Here is a 22,088-nt window from a genome sequence, read left to right as displayed (position 1 = left end):
TGTGTCTTCAGTTTCACATTTTTGCGGCCCCCGTGCAGTCACTCTGAGGACCCCAGCTATGTCCTATTGATAAGCAGATACAGTATCTCCGTCATATAAAGGTACCCTGTACAATTCTCATACTTGTTATATCTGTTTTAAATACCGTAATGATATGGTGCCCCGTGTGAGGCCATTGGAACAGCGTCTCCATGGGAAACTGCGAAACCTGGTCCGTTCATCATGACTCCGGTTAGCGGACGTAAAGATGCATCAAAATCCAGACAACAACATGACCACTACCACCAGACCCTTTTTAAAAACAGTTTTCCCAAATAACAGGCCTGTCCGTTAGCGGGGATAGAAATGAGTCTCTGGGGTAAACACGTTGCTCGTTTATTCGCACCTTTACGGTACAGGTTGCTGAAGCTGCCCAATTGCGTGGGTCTTTTAAATGAAGACGTGTTGTTTGTTGGTCAGTCTGAATTTTGGCTTTCTTCCATCAAATCTGAGCAAACACACTAAATCTGGCTTTTTTTAGAGGTCCTAAAATACACTCATGATGTGTAGACTGTACCGTAAACATGTGCACACTCACTTCAAAACCCATGAAGCATGAGCGCATTCCTGACACGCTCTGCACTAGTATAAATAGATTTTTATTATAAGTACCTCACACAACCCCACTTCAGACACTAAATACCTCTCAGTCCCCCTCTTACTTTCAGACTGAAATATGTCCACGATTGTTGGATGCATTGCTGACTCTAGCCAACGTTTTCCTCATGCTCTATTAAATCCTGACTGATTGCTTCATTGGTTTTACTTTCTCTTCAGATCCTAAGTCTTCAAACCGTCTCCAGAGACAGATCAATGATTTCATAATCCCCTCTCTTTGTTTATATGAAACATTCCTGACGCTCTCGGCACACACAGACAGGCTTCAGCGTGTTGTTGCTGCAACAGTTTCCTTCTGCAGGCTCAAACATGTCAACGTCTCAGAAAATGATACTTCTTCTGAAGCTGAATGAAGGATTTCAAGGACTCTTGGATCAGCTGGAAAATGTATCAACCCAACCTGAGAACAGGGCTGTTTTCTGAGAACAAAAATGTTGACTTTTTAAAGATATGTGGTTCTCACAGGACAAAGCTACAAACATCTTCTCAAATACGATGCATTGGTGCAGATGTAGAGCATAAAAAGGAGGTGAAAGCATCTACAGCAGAAACATGCCACATATTGCAGCAGTTATATACATCTAGAGACATTAAATGACTGGATTTATGGTTGAAAATGTGATGTTTTAAATCAAAAAGTCATATATTTGCAAAAGAAACTTAAGAGAGTCTGAGAGCGGGCGATGACCCAACCTGGCAAAATAGTTGCTTTTCTGATAAATGAAGGACTTTAATCTCGCTTAACAAATGCATTAAGTGTTAAGGAATAATTCTTCTAGATATCTAACCTTTTGCTCTGTGACGTTTTATGACCTACTCTGACGTCTGTTATCTCCTTTAAGGAAAGGCATTGGTGCCATATGTGTTGTTGTCATCAGTTTGTGACCGGTCAACTTGTCTGGCACGAATGGTAATTGTTGTGGGAACGCTGAGGCACTTCTTTATCGGTGTTTGTGGACTCTAAGATGTGAAATCTTCGAGGCCATGAGTGTCGGACGCAGGTGGTTCAGTGTTCCCAGCTGTTTAGTCTACTCCTTCAGAGATGTTGATTACTCTCTGTGAACCAGTTAAAAGGTCTAGCATAGAGAGAGGCTCTTCAGAATTGACGTGGCAACTCTACCGTGAAGTCAGAACCTCTGACTCTTTGACTTGTGATGTGAATCCTCCGGCCGAATACTCTGAATAAACCCATCAGTGTTTGACATCAAAGCTCCAACTCTCACCGTGTCTCCTTCCTGAGTCGGTGACTCCCAATGCATTGCTACACAGAAGTTTCCCCCACATTAAGTACATAAAACAGTAAAGCACTAAATGCAGGACAATAAAGTAAAAAAGAAATAACCCTGGATTATTGTGACGAAGGAATCAAACTTTATTTTTACTGCCCTTTTCAAACAAATCAAATACATTTTAAAGTGAAAAATGAGGAAGCTTAAAGTAGTAAAATGCAGTAAAGTAAAAAAGATAATAATAAAACCACAAATAAAATACAACACTTAAAGGTGGGGTAGGTCATTTTGGAGAAACCGGCTCGAGATCGCTAGAATTTGAAAATACACAACCGGAGAAAATCTGCCACTTCCTTACAGAGCCCCTCCTCCAACACACACGAACGCGCACATGACCAATGAGGGCACGAGATAAGTTTGTGCACAGATGGAAGGCTGACAGGCAGGTAGGCCATCCAGTTATTTTAGCCGGGCCGGCTCAGATGATTGGTCATGCTTTTTACAGTATTACGGCTTCCACAGATGACATTTTTTTATGTATTTATTGTCAAAGCACTTCAGATATTCATTGCTATCGGGATGTTAAGAGCATTCCATGGAATATAACAAAAAGTGTATCTCGAGCCGGTTTCTCAAACTCACCTTTATTAGAAGGGTTTAACTGTTAAAAAATATGAATGTTTTTTGAGTGAGTTCTATTTGGGGCTCATCCCCCTACAGACACTTTTCATCATTCTCTATAAATAACATGTGCAGCTCAGACAGGAAACAGGAGGGTTCAGTCTGAAGGTGTTTCATCAGAAAGACACTCAGCCGCTAAAAGAAGAAAGAAGAAGTGAGCGTTTGCCCAGGAAGGTTCTTTATTTCATTCAAAGCTTTGTCTGGACACAGATGAAAGAGGTATCACCATTATAAAGTATTTCAAGTTTTTACAACCTTCTGATTAAGTGTTGATGATGATGATGATGATGATGATGATGATGATGATGATAGTATAGTTATGTTAAACGCTCTGGAATAAGGGGTAGAACATGTGTTGACTCAAGTAAAGTTTAAATATCAAACATTTCCAAAGGGTATGAGTGAATTTAAGTGGTGTTTGTCTCCCTCTGCTGGACACTGGATGTCAAACATCACAAATACCACCACATTAAAAAGTCCTGCTTTTTCAACAGTCACATTAAAACAGTTACTAAATCCACCTACTATCACTTTAAGAATATATCTTGGATTAAAAGAATAATGTCACAGCAGGATTTGGAAACACTTTTATCTTCAGTAGACTCGATAACGGTGTCTTTACAGGTCTCACTATAAATCTATTAGAAAGCTGCGGATCAGTCCAGTTCTGAGGTCTTTACACTGGTTCCTCACTAACACTAAGAAAGAGGATCAGTCCAGTTCTGAGGTCTTTACACTGGTTCCTCACTAACACTAAGAAAGAGGTTCAGTCCAGTTCTGAAGTCTTTATACTGGTTCCTCACTGACACTAAGAAAGTGGATCAGTCCAGTTCTGAGGTCTTTACACTGGTTCCTCACTAACACTAAGAAAGTGGATCAGTCCAGTTCTGAGGTCTTTACACTGGTTCCTCACTAACACTAAGAAAGTGGATCAGTCCAGTTCTGAGGTCTTTACACTGGTTCCTCACTAACACTAAGAAAGTGGATCAGTCCAGTTCTGAGGTCTTTACACTGGTTCCTCACTAACACTAAGAAAGTGGATCAGTCCAGTTCTGAGGTCTTTACACTGGTTCCTCACTAACACTAAGAAAGTGGATCAGTCCAGTTCTGAGGTCTTTACACTGGTTCCTCACTAACACTAAGAAAGTGGATCAGTCCAGTTCTGAGGTCTTTACACTGGTTCCTCACTAACACTAAGAAAGTGGATCAGTCCAGTTCTGAGGTCTTTACACTGGTTCCTCACTAACACTAAGAAAGTGGATCAGTCCAGTTCTGAGGTCTTTACACTGGTTCCTGTCAGATACTTCATACTGCTACTGGTTTATAAAGCATCAAATGGTTTATTCTGATCTGCTGCTACATTATGATCCATCCAGAACTCTCAGGTCTTCTGGTCTGCTTTCTGTCCCCAGAACCAGAAATAAACCTGGAGATGTTTAGTTATCCAAACATCTGGAACAAACTCCCAGAATCCTGCAGGTCCTTTTAAATCCAGTCTAGAGAACTATTCATATCTCAGACTGCACTGTAACTTTATTCATGTCTTATTTTATACCTGGGTTATTTTATTATCTTTGCTTTTTAACCTGTTAAGCCCGGCATCCCCGGGCTTTTTTTTCACGAAACTGTGTCTCAGGGCTTCTTAACATTTAACAACCTATTAATGTGTCATACCCACTTAACGGGAAGAAACTCAGCTAACTGACGATACGAACCATTTTTACCGAAAAACAAAACACAAGTCTCACAAGAAACGTCTAAGAGCAAAAACGGAAAATAGTCTTACCCTTGCTGATTTTCTGATCAAAAGTTGTGTTCAATGGCATTAAAACGATAACAACGCTGCTGAAGGTTAATCCATAGGTTAATCCAATGTCTCTGTGTCACTTTGAAATGATTTCTGATAATCCATCATTCCATTTTTGTCAAAAACTGAGATTTCATATTAGCTGTTATTAGCACTATTAGAGCGACAACCCAGCTTCTGGTTTTGGGCATGCTGGCTGCGCATCACTCTCATTCACCAATGGTAATGTTTAGATGGATTTTAGGAACTTCCCTCTCGATTCTATTGGCTCTAATGGTTCAAAAGAGGTGTCAATCATCAAAATCGACTGATGGGTTCCAGAGATAGGGTAAATCCACCGAAAGGACCCCAAAAGTGGGTTGTTTTTTCTGAACCTCTCTAAAAAGGTCAAATGTCACTTCTTTTGCATCAATCTTGATACAGCGTACTTATTATACGTTATAGTTTGGATTCCTAAAGCTTTTAGTCTACTATCCTATCATTCAAGGGTAGTTTTCACTATAAGTAATGTTTTTCTTTTGGACGGACACTATCATTTACATTTTATTACTATGTTCAATCTGAATTTACTTTAAAATAAAAAACATCTATATTGATTCTGACTCTTCTAAATCCAACTCACAGGTTTATCATTACTTTGAGAAAAAAGATTATTAATTTACCCCTTTTAGAAGTGAAGTTATAGTCATTTGTTCTGGGAATGTCATTTTCGAGCCTGAGACCTGGAAAACAGGCTCAGGGGTTAACATTTTATAACGTGATTCTGCTGCACTAATGTCTTTAGTTTCTGTAAACTTTGAATTCCCTTGTGTTGAAAGCTGCTGTATAAACCTGCCTTTAAAATGCATGCCTGAACAAAGACATGACCTTTTTTTTGTCTACCTAAATTACAATATTGGCTGCTTTTCTTTTGAGTCATTTTTTTCCAAAACTCAATTTTGCTAGTTTTTCTTGGTTTTGAATGCATTACATTGTACTTGGAGTGGAGTATTTTCCAGATACTGCAATAAAGGATCTGAGAATGTCTTTCAACACTATCACTCACAGCAGGAGACATTTCTCCTGCAGTTTTCTCATGTTGGATTTTGATGGCAAGACTTTTACTTTGAGTTTTTTATATCGTTGTTCTGAAGGATCCAAAAATCTTCTTCTTCTTCTTCTTCTCCAGTTTCTCCTGGGCAGCGTTGCAGAAACCTCAGGAATCTTTCCGTGGAAAATCAAGACCACATGTGTGCAGGACACACACACACACACACTCACACACACACACACACAAACACACACACACACACACACACACACACACACACACACACACGCACACTCATTTATACCTCATTTTATTTTGTCAAAGTTCGGGGGAGTGTGTGGGAGAGAAACTCCCTCTGGAGGGAACACAGGGACTTTGCAGACCATTTACATGCACTAAAACCTATATAACACACTACAGGAGAAGGAACACCACAGAAGAAGAATAGGGCCTCTTTAAGAAATGAAAGGTTCATCCTCTGGGGAGCAGGAACAAACGGAACCAGAGAGACGTGTTTCCTTTCATTGTCGTTTATTTCTTTGAAGAAAACATTTGATTTATTTTCTCTAAAACTACACTTTTGAGCTCAGAATATTGTCAGTGTGTTTGTCATGCTAACATGAGCACGCTAACATGTTTCATCGTGAAAAAATTAAATATAAGACGAAAACGTTAAATCAAATATCCTCGCAAATATAAGCAAACAGCTGAAACCCCTCCTAGAACCTGCTAAGAGTGAGTGTGTGTGTGTGTGTGTGTGTGTGTGTGTGTGTGTGTGTGTGTGTGTGTGTGTGTGTGTGTGTGTGTGTGTGTGTGCGTGTGTGTGTGTGTGTGTGTGTGTGTGTGTGTGTGTGTGTGTGTGTGTGTGTGCGTGTGTGTGTGTGTGTGTGTGTGTGTGTGTGTGTGTGTGTCTATCATTGTTATTCAGACTTGTTCTCACCACATGCAGTTTCACACATAGTTTGCAAATTCCCCTAAAAGTGTGAAACATTTTGGAAAAGTGTGATATCTGTTGTAGAGAAAGCATGTGTGTGTGTGTGTGTTACATTGTCAGGGTTTTAGGGTTGACCACTCTGCCGATGAACAGCAGCGCGCCCGAGGCCTCGTCCCGGATCAGGAACAGGAAGGGGCGGTCCACGCGGTACGTCAGGTGACCCGGAGCACCGCTCCTCGGGTATTGGTTCCCCTCGGGCGCCGTCTCCATGGCGACCTTGTGATTGACACTTCCCAGCTTGGTAGCCTGGGTCGAGATCTTCTCCAGGTCCGTGTCTGCGAGCCAATCAGAGAGTCCTGCAGGAGGCATGAATGAGTCAGTATGATACTCAATGTAAGTACTGCTTTTTCTTATTTTTTTATGTTATTGTAGTTTTCTTAAAATAGTTGTCTATCTGTGTCTCATTTTTGTTTTACTTTTATGCATGCACCACGACACCAAGTCAAATTCCTCGTACGTGTCAACCTACCTGGTGATAAACCTGTTTCTGATTCTGATTCTAATTCTGATTTACTTGGCGCCGCCCTGAGTGGCAGCCTGTTTAGCAGCTCTCCTTTGTTTCTTTTTGTCTTTTCTCTATTTCTTTCACCTTACTCTTACTCTTTATTGGACTTAGTTAGATGTTGGGACACTGATTTCTATAAACTCTAATCTGTGTGAATCTGTGCTGTCCTGTTTTTCATTCTCACCCTGTTGCTGTTAAACTACTGAATTTACCCTCGGGGATTAATAAAGGTCCATTTTATTTACTCCTCACAGCTGAATCTGATCTGAAGGCTCTTTGAGCAGCTTTTCTCTCACTGATCCTGCTGTTATGTGCAATGTGTGTTGTTTGTTTTTCATGTGTCTTGATATTTGTCTGTTGATGTTGCACATGGAGCTGCTGTGATGCAACTCGAATTTCACACTTGATCTGACCATTAAAGTATTATCGTATCATGTCGTATCGTATGTCATGTTATCTTATTTAACCTGTTAAGCCCTGAGCCTGTTTTTCAGGTCTCAGGCTCGAAAATGACATTCCCAGAACAAATGACCATATCTTCCCTTCTAAAAGGGTTACATTAATAATCTTTTTTCTCAAAGTAATGATAAACCTGTGAGTTGGATGTAGAAAAGTCAGAATCAATATAGATGTTTTTTATTTTAAAGAAAATTCAGATTGAACATAGTAAAAAACTGTAAAGTATAGTGTCCGTCCAAAAATTCTTTTTTACTTATAGTGAAAACTACCCTTGGATGATGGTAAGGTAGACTAAAAGCTTTAGGAATCCAAAGTACAACATATAATAAGTACCCTGTATCAAGATTGATGCAAAACAAGTGACATTTGACTTTTTTAGAGAGGTTTAGCAAAAACAACTCCACCTCTGAGGTGATTTGGGTGGAAATGGGGGTTTTACCGTTTCTCTGGAACCCATTGGTCGATTTTGGTGATTGACATCTCTTTCTGACCGTTAGAGCCAATAGAATCGAAGGGGAATTTCCCCACACACACACATGGTAAAAAAAAAAGGTGAGGGCTTTGCGCATGCAGGTTTGCGTCAGAGTGAACCTATCTCTCGCTCTGACATCTGGAAACGGAAAAGCAGGTTTATTGCTTATGGATTATCAGAAATAATGACCCCAGAAGTGGTTTCTTTTTGCTAAATCTCTCTAAAAAAGTCAAATGTCACTTGTTTTGCATCAATCTTGATACAGGATACTTATTATATGTTGTACTTTGGATTCCTAAAGCTTTTAGTCTACCTTACCATCATCCAAGGGTAGTTTTCACTATAAGTAAAAAAGAATATTTGGACGGACACTATAATTTACAGTTTTTTACTATGTAAAATCTGAATTTTCTTTAAAATAAAAAACATCTATATTGATTCTGACTTTTCTACATCCAACTCACAGGTTTATCATTACTTTGAGAAAAAAGATTATTAATTTAACCCTTTTAGAAGGGAAGATATGGTCATTTGTTCTGGGAATGTCATTTTCGAGCCTGAGACCTGAAAAACAGGCTCAGGGCTTAAAAGGTTAACCTATGGATTAACTTCAGCAGCGTTTTTATCGTTTTAATCCCATTGAAGACTACTTTTGACCAGACAACGACACAGGTAAACGATGTTAGCGTTTTTAGCTACCTAGCGCCACATGTTTTGATGTCTGTTTTTGTTTATAAAGTCGCAAGTTCGTATCATAGAGTGATAATGTATGTACCCATCGATTCTGTGTCACCTCACAATGTGAATCGATGTGTTGGATGTGCAGAAAAGATAAATAATAAGGTTTTATGAGTGAGTTTCGGTGCAGTAATCTGTTAGCATTTTTCGCTCGTTGCTAATTCAGAGGCTCAGCGTTAGCATTGTGGGCTTTAAAAAAAATGAGTTTCTTCCCGTTACATGGATATAAAACATTCATAGTTTATTAAATATTAAGATGCCCTCAGACACTGTTTCCTGCAAGATGTTGCGAGAGGGCCCCGGTACCGGGGTCTCTTCGGCTTAACCGGTTAATCACTTCCATGTCCTCTGGTCTGGAAGTCAATGGTTTTCTGAATGTGTTTTTGGTTGGATGGTTTGTGACTAACCCAGGTCAGTGAGCAGCGGCAGCAGGTTGGTGGAGAAGCTGAGTTTCAGGGCGGGCAGCGACAGGGACACCTCGACAGGAATCAGCGTCATGGAGAGGTCCTGCACGAACTCTGCCGTCAGACTCTCCTCCAGCAGCGTGGTGTTGGACGTCACGTCGTCCGGCAGGAACACGTACATGCTGATGTCGTCCTGCATCTGGATCTGAGCGATCTGCAGGAATTTCAAGATACAGGGCTTTATCATCATATGCTCAGCAGCTACAGTGTAGCTTTTCATTATGGTAATGCAAAGCTGAAGTCACAGGCTATACAGGCCAATAGAGCAACATGAATATATGTAGGACATAGAACAAGTAAAACAGATAAATCAGATAAAAGATAGATACAGTCATTTTTCATAAAGTCTGACTTTTCTCTGAAAATCAAAAACTTCTGACTTTTTTCAGGAAAATCTCAAAATTCAAACTTTTCCACAAAATTCTGACTTTTTCTGAAAATTATGAAAATCCCCAAATGCTTTATCATCATGTGCTAAGCAGCTACAGTGTAGATATGGCAATGAAAAACTGAAGTCATCCAACAGAGCAACATGAATATATATACAGATGTAGCACTCCAGATAGGACTCCACCCAGCAGATTCCAACCGAAATATTTTAGATCAAATAAAGTATATCTAATCTTATTATCTTAATTGTAATTCAATAATATATAGTCTTTATATATTAAATAATCATAATGTAAATGTTTACACTTCTTTATTTTTTATGCTCATACTTTTACCTTTACAATAGTTTGCTTTAATATGCAGTATATATTTTTTAATATTGTTGTGGTGTACACAGTACAGTAGATCAAAGTAAATCAACTCATACATGATCACGTATTATACAGTAATGTGTTGTATTATTAAATAATATCATTATAGCACATTAACATTAACCCCATTATAGATGCCACATTGAATGGATGAACACATTTATGCATCAATAATTACAACGGAGTATTTCTAAATATAAGTTGTACAAATAATTATATGTATTTAATACTAATAACATAATGATTCATTTTACTTTCAGATGATAATACTTTTCACTTGGGCTATTGACAATTTGGAATGCAGGACATTTGCTTCTAACACGTCTTTTTACCTAGTTAAATAATCGGAATACTTCTTCCACCTCGGATTTTAACCTGTCACTGTTTTTAAAACTTTAATTTAGTGGGAATGCTGATACAGCATTCCCACTACTTGTTCTTCTACGCACAAAATTCTTTATTATTCCGCCGGGTTATTTTGCGCCTCTTCTGCTCCCACATTCCACATCGCAGAAACTCTGTTCAAACATCAAAACGTTCAGCTCGGTCGGGAATCGATGGCTATTACTTTTCTCATTCATAACTTTCATAATTCCAGAGATACATCCCATAATTCATCACATTTTTAACATGGAAGTCAATGGAGAAACTCTTCAGACTTGAAAAATCTTCATGCGACTTCAACTGCTAACTGTTCCTTCATACTTTCACTCAGAAACCTCATTCCAACTTTAAAATGTTACACATCTTTCTGACATTATTCGTGTAACACAACTTTTAAATCTGATTCTTACTTTTAGAGATATTAAACATTGTTCAGATCTTGGTAAAGAGGCCTACTTCAGATTTTAGAGTGTGTGATGTCACAGCTAGAGTGGAGGACAGATTACATTTTGCTTTCATATTTTCTTTTAAACATGCCATAATTCCCAAACCCTACATTCCTGAGACATAATTTTTCATGAGGAACGTAGGAAAACATCTCGTAGCTTGAAAAATAAAAATAAAATTAAGCAAAATAATTAAACAAAATGCCTCTTGAGGGCATGAAGGGACAAAAACTTTCAACATGTCTCCATTAAACCCCATTGTAAGTTCAGCCTCATCTTTCCCCACCACAGCAGCCGCACACCTTTAGTTAATCTGCCAAAAAGGCCACATTATTAACCCGGAAGTACACAAAAGGTACACTTCAGATGCTCAAGTTCCTTGACATGCTTCACACTTTGAAATTTCACCGATATCTGTTACGGTTCTTCAACAAAACATTCACATGTAAGAGGTTTATCTCTCATTCAGAACAATGCAAATGCTCTCCTCTCACTGATTACTGCACATCACCATGGAAACCTTTGATCTCTAGACATGTCGTTAGCTCAAATATAAACACCTGTGTCATGGAACACGATGATGTCATAACTCTTACTGTAATGCTCAGAGCAGCAGACTTCAGATAATGGTTAACACAGCTCTATATCAAATCTGATGTTACGTAATGTGGTGTTACTATGGCAACGCATCCCTCGCCATAAAACAGCAGCAGACTTCAGATAATGGTTAATGGTCCTGCCCTCAACAGCTCTACGTCAATTATGGGGTGTCATCATATGCCGTCCCTCGCCATAAAACACGATGTCGCTGTAACTCCAATGGACACGGTCCGATCGTCCCCCAAACTTCGTTTGTATATCACCGGTCCATGCCTCAACAACTCTACGCCAAATCTGAGATCTCACCATAGGCTGTTTCCATGGAAACGCATCCCTCGCCACAAAACACGATGTTGTCGTATCTGATATGAAAATGGTCAAAACACCACCAGACTTCAGATGACAGTTAATGGTCCAGCCCTCAACATGTCTATGGGCCATTAGTGAGTTTTCCTCAAAAGATGTTGCCATGGCAATCCCTTGCAATAAAACACGATATTGCTATAACTCCTATGAAAATTGTCAAAAAGTGCTAAAACTTCACATGTGTGCTAACAGTCCAGCCGTGAAGACATCTACGGGACAGTTTTGAGATTTCTTCAAATGCCGTTGCCATGGCAACACAATGCTCGCCATGAAACACGGTTTTCTCATAACTTCAGTGAAAATGCTCCAAACAGCCCAAAACTTCACAGGTTTGGTAACGATGCAGCCATCAACATATCTAAGCGTATTATGGGTTGTCATCAAATACCGTTGCCATGGCGACAGATCATTCGCCATCAAGTTAGTTCAATAGTTTGCAGTTCAAATATTCTGCTGCTTTTCCAAGCCTTTTTACTTTCTTTTCTTCTCTTATCACACATTCTAGCCCCCAGTGTTCATGTATCATTTCAATCTAAATTCTTCACACATTACATTTCAGCATAGCAATTCAGCATCAGCTTTTCAGCATAAAGCATTCCCACTAGCAATTTCTTCAGGAATTGCATTCTCTAGTTAAATGTTTGATATTTCCATAGACCCTTTCAGACCGGCAATGCTGCCCTGCATGTAATTCCGATTGTCCATCGGAATGTGACAAAAGTCAAAAGTCTCCCATCTCCCTTGGGAGACTTTCTCCACACATTCCGATGGGCAATTATTTGAAACATAGGCTACTATCTCTTGTTAAAAAAAAAAAAAAAAAAAAAAACATATCTAAATAAATATGTCTGTCCTGGGCCATAAATGCAATTATGCTCTCAGTTTTCAGATAAAGCCACGGCATCACAATTGTTCTGTATTCTACAATATAGTTATTTTCACCTCCCTCCCGTATTGCTTTCAACCCACCACACCAGCTTTTATGGAGAAAACAAGTTATATAATAATTAACCAGAGGCATGTTTCTCACTATTTTATGCATAGAAACAACAGGCTACTGTGTGTGTGAGGAATCAGCTGTTTATTTCATATGATTTTCATTGTGGCAGCGTCCATCACGGCTCTCCCTGGTGGATCCATACATTGCAGCTGGTTGCAATACACAAAGACAGCTAACTGGGTAACAGTATGTTCCCTGACAGTAGTTGACTTCTCAGCTTGTCACTCAGAGGGGGGTGGGGGCTGGTGAACGTTATGGTCAATGTTTGTAAACACTGTGAAATGTTTACTTTATTTGATAATTTCAGTAAAAACTAACGTTCATATTTCAGAGATGAAGAGACAGATCACTGCATAAATATGCAAACCTACAGTTAACTTTACTGCTGGAGAAGAGAGATCAGGGGGGGGGAGAACTGTGGCTGATGGGCCATTAGGTGTGTAAACACACAGCTGATCACCTGAGAGCTGCCGTTTCATTCAGGCCACATTTACACGAGAACGAAACGGCTTGTATCTGCATAGTTTCTCTTGCGTATAGCCCTATTATTTACACGAGGCCGTAACAAACGGACCCCACAAACGATAACGGGTCCCAAGGTGGATAGATTTGCAAACGAAACGCTCTGGGGGGTCAAACGAGTCCGTGTAATCGCCTCTATACGAATATTTCCTGAAAAAATAACGATAGCCCCACCTCTCCCCGCCTCTGCTGCTCACTGCTGTAGCATGGCCAGTAGCTACTGTCAGTAGCTACTGCTAGTGCTACTGCTACTGACCATGCTACAGATGTTAGTACAACATCTACAGCTCGACCATGCTACAGATGTTAGTGCAAAATCTACAGCTCCTCTACCACAACCATCAGCAACAAGTGGACATGGAGAATTACATGAACTACTACATGTTGCTAAATCCACCACGGGGCATAAACAGAAGGGTAGCCATGGCAACATTGCTGCGGGGCTGCTCCGGGGTCTTCTTCGCTGCTTTTGGTGTATTTTGTGGTGGAAGTTACAGTGCCACTTACAGTCCCGGCATATGTACTACAGCGTTTCCAGCGGTCTCGTTTGAACAGACACGTTAAATGAAACGAATGCATGTGAACGGAAGACTTTTATGAAAGCGCATACTGTGCATAAACGCAAACGTTCCCGTGTAAAAGCAGCCTCAGACTATTTAAAAAAAAAGAATGGTCTGATTTTAACATTGCACAACAATGAACTCAATGTGTGATTGTTATAGCAGTAATATTAAAGGTAGGGTAGGTAATTTTGGAGAAACCAGCTCGAGTGCGCTAGAATTTGAAAATACACAGCCGGAAAAAAATCTCCCACTTCCTTACAGAGCCCCTCCTCCAACACACACGAACGCGCACATGACCAATGAGGGCACGAGATAAGTTTGTGCACAGATGGAAGGCTGACAGGCAGGTAGGCCATCCAGTTATTTTAGCCGGCCCGGCTAAAATGATTGGTCGTGCTTTTTACAGTACTACGGCTTCCACAGATTACATTTTTTTATGGATTTTTTGTCAAAGCACTTAAGATATTCATTGCTATCGGGATGTTAAGAGCATTCCATGGAATATAACAAAAAGTGTATCTCGAGCCGGTTTCTCAAACTTACCTACCCCACCTTTAAACACTAATAATACAGCCCGTTTGCCCATGGTGAGATGACGAGGCTTCATTAAAAATAAACCTCTTTTTAGTGAATTACTGAGTTTGGGCAAGTTAATAAAGTTTTAATGAAGTTGACAACAGTATATTCATATTTGTCAGTGCTTTCATGTCAATTCGGCGAACATAAACATAAATGATCGTGAAGATGATGATTAAATTAGGATTAAAAATCGGTAGTGAGAGCTGCTGCATTTCCTCCCGTCGGATGTGATATAAAAACAAACTGATTATTTTTGTAGTTGTAAACTCACGTGGATTAAACCACATTTATTAGTGCTTTCATGTCAATTCCGGGAACATATGATACATTAAATGATCGTGAGGATGATGATTAAAAATAGTTTGTTTGAGCCGGTCTGCATTTCCTGATGAAAAAACAAACCGATGGTTTTTGTAGTTATAGACAGTACGCCAACGTGGATTAAACAACATTATTTTGTTAAATAAAAACATGGTGATGTTTTGTAAATGATTACATGTCTCTCAGTGTTTCCCCTACCATTGTCTTGGAGGGGCGCTGCGCCCCCCCTGAAATTCAAGGTGTTTAAAAAAAAATATATATATATATATATAGCACCAAATTGCAACTAATCTCTATCTACTGTCACTTTTCACATTGAACATGTGCTCTTTTATTAAATAAACTAAACGCTTTCATTTTAAGTGAGTTTAGTGACCCTAAAAAACACTGATGCATTAATCAATAACAATAATCCACAGCTCCTCTCTCTGCTCCAGTGGATTTAAAAAATATATATCCCAATGCCAAACCACCTCCTTTCAGCAGGGGCCCACCCTGTGCCGATCACGGGCCCACATGGGTAGGTACATCTGTATAGGACATAAAACACATAAAACAGATAAAATAGTGCAAGAGAATGTTTTGAGATGTGCAAGTAAATACAAATACAATAGAAATAGTGCAAGAAGAGTCTATACACAAGTAAATGGAATATGATATATTGGATAAATAATTTGCAAAACAGATGAATGTTTATGGATGTTCTTTAACCTGTTCCACTCTGAGCCTGTTTTTCAGGTCTCAGGCTCGAAAATGACATTCCCAGAACAAATGACCATATCTTCCCTTCTAAAAGGGTTAAATTAATAATCTTTTCTCAAAGTAATGATAAACCTGTGAGTTGGATGTAGAAGTGTCAGAATCAATATAAATGTTTTTTATTTTAAAGAAAATTCAGATTTTACATAGTAAAAAACTGTAAATTATAGTGTCCGTCCAAAAATTATTTTTTACAGATAGTGAAAACTACCCTTGGATGATGGGTTAGTAGACTAAAAGCTTTAGGAATCCAAAGTACAACATATAATAAGTACCCTGTATCAAGATTGATGCAAAACAAGTGAAATTTGACCTTTTTAGAGAGATTTAGCCAAAAACTGGGCCATCTGGGGTCATTTGGGTGGATTTGACCTATCTCTGGCCCCCCTTGCTCGATCTGGTTGGTTGACATACCCTTGTGACCGTTAGAGCCAATAGAATCGAAGGAGGAGAATCACATAGACACACATTGTAAAGAAAAAATGTTGCCGCTTCGCGTGTGGAAAGCGAAACTAAACTGGAGGAATGTCTCCTTCTGGAGTTTGGAAACTAAAACGCAGTTGTATTGCTTATGGATTATCAGAAATAATTTCAAAGAAGGCACAGACACATAGGATGAACCTATGGATTAACTGCAGCATCGTTTTTTTATCGTTTTAATGCCATTGAAGACCACTTTTGACCAAGGTAAGTCATATTTACATGTTTAGCTTCTTGGCTCCACATGTGATGATGTACGCTTTCGTTGATAGCGTCGCGAATGTTTATCACTGAGTGTTGAGGTGGGCACCGTTAGATTCAGTGTCTCCAGGACACCAAAAAATAGTGTTTGGTTGTGCATCTAGGATAAGTAATAAGGGAGTTCTGAGTGAGTTTATGTGCCTTTGTCGGTCCCGTTTTTTCGATCGAGGCTAATTCAGAGGCTGAGTGCTAGCATTGTGGTTTTTTTTTGAAAAAAAAAATTAAAAAGATCAGTTAGCTGAGTTTCTTCCCGTTACATGGATATAACACATTCATAGTTTTATTCAATATTAAGATTCCTTAGACGTTGTTTCCTGCAAATGACGCGTTTATCCGCCCGGTACCGGGGGGAAGGCGTGAAACAGGTTAACCTGTTAACCTGTTAAGCACCGAGCCTGTTTTTCATGTTTCAGGCTCGAAAATGACATGCCCAAAACAAATGACTACAACTTAACTTCTAAAAGGGTTATATGAATAATTTCTTTTATCAAAGCAAGGTTACATCTGTGAGTTGGATGTAGAAGTGTCAGAATCAATATAAATGTTTTTTATTTTAAAGAAAATTCAGATTTTACATAGTAAAAAACTGTAAATTATAGTGTCCGTCCAAATATTATTTTTTACAGATAGTGAAAACTACCCTTGGATGATGGGTTAGTAGACTAAAAGCTTTAGGAATCCAAAGTACAACATATAATAAGTACCCTGTATCAAGATTGATGCAAAACAAGTGAAATTTGACTTGATTTAGCCAAAAACCCCCACTTCTGGGGTCATTTGGGTGGATTTGACCTATCTCTGGCCCCCCTTACTCGATTGGGATCGTTGACACACCTTTCTGACCGTTAGAGCCAATAGAATCGAAGGGGGAGGCCCACACACACACTCGTTGTAAAGAGAAAAGGTGGGCGCTTCGCGTTTGAAAATCTAGGTTAGAGTGGAGCTACATTCTAGCTCTGGCATTTGGAAAGTAAAACGCAGTTTTATTGCTTATGGATTATCAGAAATAATTTCAAAGAAGGCACAGATACATAGGATGAACCTATGGATTAACTGCAGCATCGTTTTATCGTTTTAATGCCATTGAAGACCAGTTTTGACCAAGGTAAGCCATGTTAGCGTTTCTAGCTACTTAGCTCCACATGTTATGATGTACGCTTTCGTTTATAGCGTCGCGAATGTTTATCACTGAGTATTGAAGAGGGCACCGTTAGATTCAGTGTCTCCAGGACACCAAAAACGAGTGGTTGGTTGTGCATCTAGGATAAGTAATAAGGGAGTTAGTGTGAGTTCAGGTGCCGCTTTACGTTACATTTTTTTCGCTCGTGGCTAATTCAGAGGCTGAGTGCTAGCATTGTGGGGTTTTTTTGAAAAAAAAAATTAAAAAGATCAGTTAGCTGAGTTTCTTCCCGTTACATGGATATAACACATTCATAGTTTTATTCAATATTAAGATTCCTTAGACGTTGTTTCCTGCAAATGACGCGTTTATCAGCCCGGTACCGGGCGGAAGGTGCGTAACAGGTTAAGCCCTGAACCTGTTTTTCAGGTCTCAGGCTCGAAAATGACATTCCCAGAACAAATGACCATATCTTCCCTTCTAAAAGGATTAAATTAATAATCTTTTTTCTCAAAGTAATGATAAACCTGTGAGTTGGATGTAGAAAAGTCAGAACAATATAGATGTTTTTTATTTTAAAGAAAATTCAGATTGAACATAGTAAAAAACTGTAAATTATAGTGTCCGTCCAAAAATTCTTTTTTACTTATAGTGAAAACCACCCTTGGATGATGGTAAGGTAGACTAAAAGCTTTAGGAATCCAAAGTACAACATATAATAAGTACCCTGTATCAAGATTGATGCAAAACAAGTGACATTTGACCTTTTTAGAGAGGTTTAGCCAAAACCACCCCACCTCTGAGGTGATTTGGGTGGAAATGTTTTTTTTCTCCATATCTCTGACCCCCCTTGGTCGATTTTGATGGTTGACACCTCTTTCTGACCGTTAGAGCCAATAGAATCGAAGGGGGATTCCCCCACACACACTCGTTGTAAAACAAAAAGCTGCGGGCTTTGCGCCTGTAGTTTTGCATGAGAGTGAACCTACACTCTAGCTCTGACATCTAGAAACGGAAAAGCAGTTTTATTGCTCATGGATTATCAGAAATCATTTCAAAGGGACACAGACACATTGGATTAACCTATGGATTAACTTCAGCAACGTTTTTATCATTTTAATGCCATTGAAGACCACTTTGTAGAGACTACAGAGACAAGGTAACCATGTTAGCATTTTTAGCTACCTAGCGCCTCATGTTTTGATGTCTGTTTTTGCTTATAACGTCGCGATTTCGTATAATTCAGTGATAATGAGGGTACCCTTCGATTCTGTGTCACCTCACGATGTGAAACGATGTCATAGATGTGCAGAAAAGATAAATAATAAGGTTTTGTGAGTGTTTTTCGGTGCAGTAATCTGTTAGCTTTTTTCGCTCGTTGCTAATTCAGAGGCTCAGCGTTAGCATTGTGGGGGGTTTTTTGAAAAAAAAAAAAAAATGATCAGTTAGATGAGTTTCTTCCCGTTACATGGATATAAAACATTCATAGTTTATTAAAGGGGACCTATCATGCAAAATGCACTTTTGTACGTCTTTTATACATGAATATGTGTCCCCGGTGTTCCAGGGAACTCACCAAGTGTCAGAAAACACAACCCTCTCTATTTTCCTCTATACCCAAATCTCTAAAAAAGGGGCTGCAACGGATCTGATAAAAACTGATCCAGATTTGAACACTGTCCTGACGTCAGGACAGTGGCGCTACGGCTATTGGGCCAACTCCACCAATCAGGAGGAGACAGCCACGGCCATTGCCGTTCGAAAGCGCTGGAGATGCTGTAGTACATATGCCAGGCCTGTAGATGGTGCTGTTCTCACATAATCTGCCCTTGCAAAAACAGAGCTAAAAAAATTCAAATTGAGCAAAATGAGGCATGGCTAAAATGCGTGATCTGTTTGGTATTTTGAAAAAAAAAAAGTATAAATATGCCTTATATAGGTATGGTCCAAATATAGCATGATAGGTCCACTTTAAATGAACATGCCCTCAGACACTGTTTCCTGCAAGATGTTGCGGCAGTGCCCCGGTACCGGGGTCTCTCGGGCTTAACAGGTTAAAAAATGCAGATGTTTAATAGTCTTATGGCCTGTGAGATGAAACTGCGTTCAGGTCAGATCTCAGACAGTGGAGTACTGAACTCCATCTTCACAGTTATGGGTATTGAAGCTCAAACTAATGTTTTGATTTGCCTGTTATACAAAACGATTGCACCATCTCAACTTTGTAATGTACGTTCAAGAAATGTATAGGCTTCAGATCAGGGGCATCTGGTGCGACTTGTCATTGTGCACAACGTGGAAGTAAAAGCAGTGCTTTGTTTACTTACATGTTACAATAAACGTGCTGTGTCACTTAAAGCAATGAATACTCACAATAGTGATCAAAATATTTGTGAATGTCATTTTGGCTATATTTCTGGAGCCCCAGAAAGTGTAAAAATGAACAAAGAACAAAGTAACTTCAGGAATGTACTACTGCTTTTTTGATGTTGTATTTTATTATTTTCATCGAGTGCAGCATGATAGACTCAGCTACAACCGCATCTCATTGTGCTTTATGATAATAAATTATCCTCACCGTGCAGCTCAGGTCCGAGTCGGCGCCAATCTTCACGGGGTAGTTATCCTGTTGCATCATGGGAACGCGGACAGGTTCCGCCCCGTCCACTTGGAAGTTCTCCATCACTCCACTCTGACCGAAGCGGGTCACCCACTTCCCTGTTCACAGCAGACACTGAGTTCATAGTCAGCCAACTTTATTGTCAATCTTTCAGTTTGTGTGTACAGACAGAGAGATTGAAATACCGTTTCCCACAATCCCAAATGCAAAAATACAAATATATATAAAAATATGTATGCAAATATATATATCCTATATATACACAATCAACAGACACATGTATACATATGCACACACACTGAAAAAACTGGAACGATGACTTTAATTAAATGTATTATGTCAACAAATTTCACACAACTGTATTAGGTTAGTTGAAAGCAATAATATTAAGTTGAACCTATTATGTTTTATCTAAACCTAACATTATTGCTTTCAACTAACCTAATACAGTTATGTTACAGTTGTTGACATAATACATTTAATTAAAGTCAAAGTTTCAGATTTTTCAGTGCATTAAGACATAAATAAAAGCACAACCATCAATATATACAAAATAATAGTCACTTTAATATCTTTGGGAAATGTAAATGTAAATTAGTGCAAGATTGTCCATAGCAGCTGGATCCTGAACATCAGAACCAGAGAACCAGAGCACCAGAGAACCAGAGAACCAGAGAATCAGAGAACCAGCCTCCCTTCATCGGACTCACCTTTGAAGTAGGAGGCGCTGACGGTGTGCACTGCAGCGTTTCGGGGGAGGGGCTTGGCCAGGAGGCGCTGCACCTTCCCTCCGGTCTCCTTAGACACCCAGGTGTTGATCTCGGACACGTCTTTGGATCCTCCCGCCAGAGTCTTAGGCCGAACTCCGTACTGCTGCTCCACCAGGGCGAAGAACTCCTGCTTTGGACGAATGCCTGAAGAACAAAGAGTTAAAAATGTCACGTACAGAACTCATCAAAATACTTAACATAGTTTGAGTTGTTTTTAGACATATAATGCAGAATAGTAACATATAACATACATATAACTGTTTTCATGTTTTACCCTATCTATGACTGCATTACAGTGTTTCCATTCAGAAGATCCAAAAAGGTTTGCCTTTATTTGATGAAAGATTTAGTTTGTTTTTAACACAAAAATACCTATAGTAAATCTGCTATTTCTGAGCTGGAGCAGCTCTCACGCAGAGAGAACTTCAGATTAATGTGTGACCTGAAGGCCAAACATCTGGAAACACAGATGTTTTCAGCTCACAAAGCAGATGGACTCCCACAATATTGCAATAATGAATCTTGTCAGCTTCATGTGTTGAGTTTGTGTAACCAGAGTCCTTTGAGGAGCTACAGGTGCGGTTCAGTTAGCAAAGAATGGCACTGAAGCCTTCCCCACAACCGTTGATCTGATTGGTTGCAGTAAGCCTGTGATTGAAATGGTTCATCTAATCAGCTGCCAAGTCTATATTGAAAGGACCTGCCAATCGCCAAACAGTTTCCAATGACGCACCAGAAGGTTATGGGTAATGCAAACAGGTACCAATTATTTCCCAAAAACTGACAAAAGCTGAAGCTCACCATCTTGTAGCTAGCATAACAACATTCACATGCTTCTTCAAAGATAATAATCTAGGCCAGTGGTTCCCAACCTTTTTTGTCTCGTGGACCCCTTGAGCTGGTCGCCATTCTCGAGGTACCTCCTACATTTTTTTTTGTGTTAAACCCTTTGTTATCGTATTAAACCCAACTGCTCCTTAGATGAAAATCACTTGTATTTAAACTTGACATTTACACACATTTTCAGTGAACAAAATGTATATTTGGACTCACTTCCAGCAGTTTCAACATCTTTTAAGACTAGAGCTTTAAAGGAGACACTTGAGCTGGCTTGTCTTTCATAAGCTTTGATACTTCTGGGGGCAAGACACCAGGATTATGACCATTTATTTTAAAACGTTTTTTGTGTGGAAATATATTGCAGTCCCTAATCTTTTTAAGAACCCCTAGGGGTCCCCGTACCCCCGGTTGGGAACCCCTGATCTAGGCTGCTTTTAGTGAGATCAAAGTTGTTTTTTTTTACAGAAAGATTCATGTAGAATTATTTTACATCCAGCCCCCCAACATGGACTCACGTCGGGACAGGTAGAGGCGGGCCGCGGTACTCAGGCCCTTCCCGGGGGTCCGGACGGAGGCCAGCAGGTCCTTCAGGGTGCCGTGCAGCTGGGGGTCCTGCAGGGTGTGGTACCGGAGGGCCCGGAACAGCATCCGCTCAGCCCG

The 22,088-nt window shown here is 39.6% G+C and overlaps 1 protein-coding gene across 1 annotated transcript in view; it reads right to left on the bottom strand.

Moving 5' to 3' along the window:
• Nucleotides 1–5,918: 5,918 nt before the first annotated feature.
• The window catches only part of LOC117469493 (pigment epithelium-derived factor-like), a 20,637-nt gene continuing 4,467 nt past the window's right edge, over nt 5,919–22,088 (bottom strand). Inside the window, exons 4-8 of the mRNA XM_034113916.1 lie at nt 21,944–22,088; nt 20,529–20,732; nt 19,777–19,916; nt 8,980–9,190; nt 5,919–6,694 (exon numbers count right to left, since the gene is read on the bottom strand). The exon at nt 21,944–22,088 is cut by the window's right edge and continues 11 nt beyond it. Of these exons, the coding sequence (XP_033969807.1) occupies nt 6,447–6,694; nt 8,980–9,190; nt 19,777–19,916; nt 20,529–20,732; nt 21,944–22,088 (948 nt within the window). The 3' untranslated portion in view covers nt 5,919–6,446. The remainder of the gene's footprint in view (nt 6,695–8,979; nt 9,191–19,776; nt 19,917–20,528; nt 20,733–21,943) is intronic.

The sequence above is a fragment of the Trematomus bernacchii genome, unplaced genomic scaffold (assembly GCF_902827165.1).
Source record: "Trematomus bernacchii unplaced genomic scaffold, fTreBer1.1, whole genome shotgun sequence".
Classification (NCBI taxonomy): domain Eukaryota; kingdom Metazoa; phylum Chordata; class Actinopteri; order Perciformes; family Nototheniidae; genus Trematomus; species Trematomus bernacchii.
The sequence above is the reverse complement of the archived record's forward strand: the minus strand, read 5'-3'. Positions and strand labels throughout refer to the sequence as shown.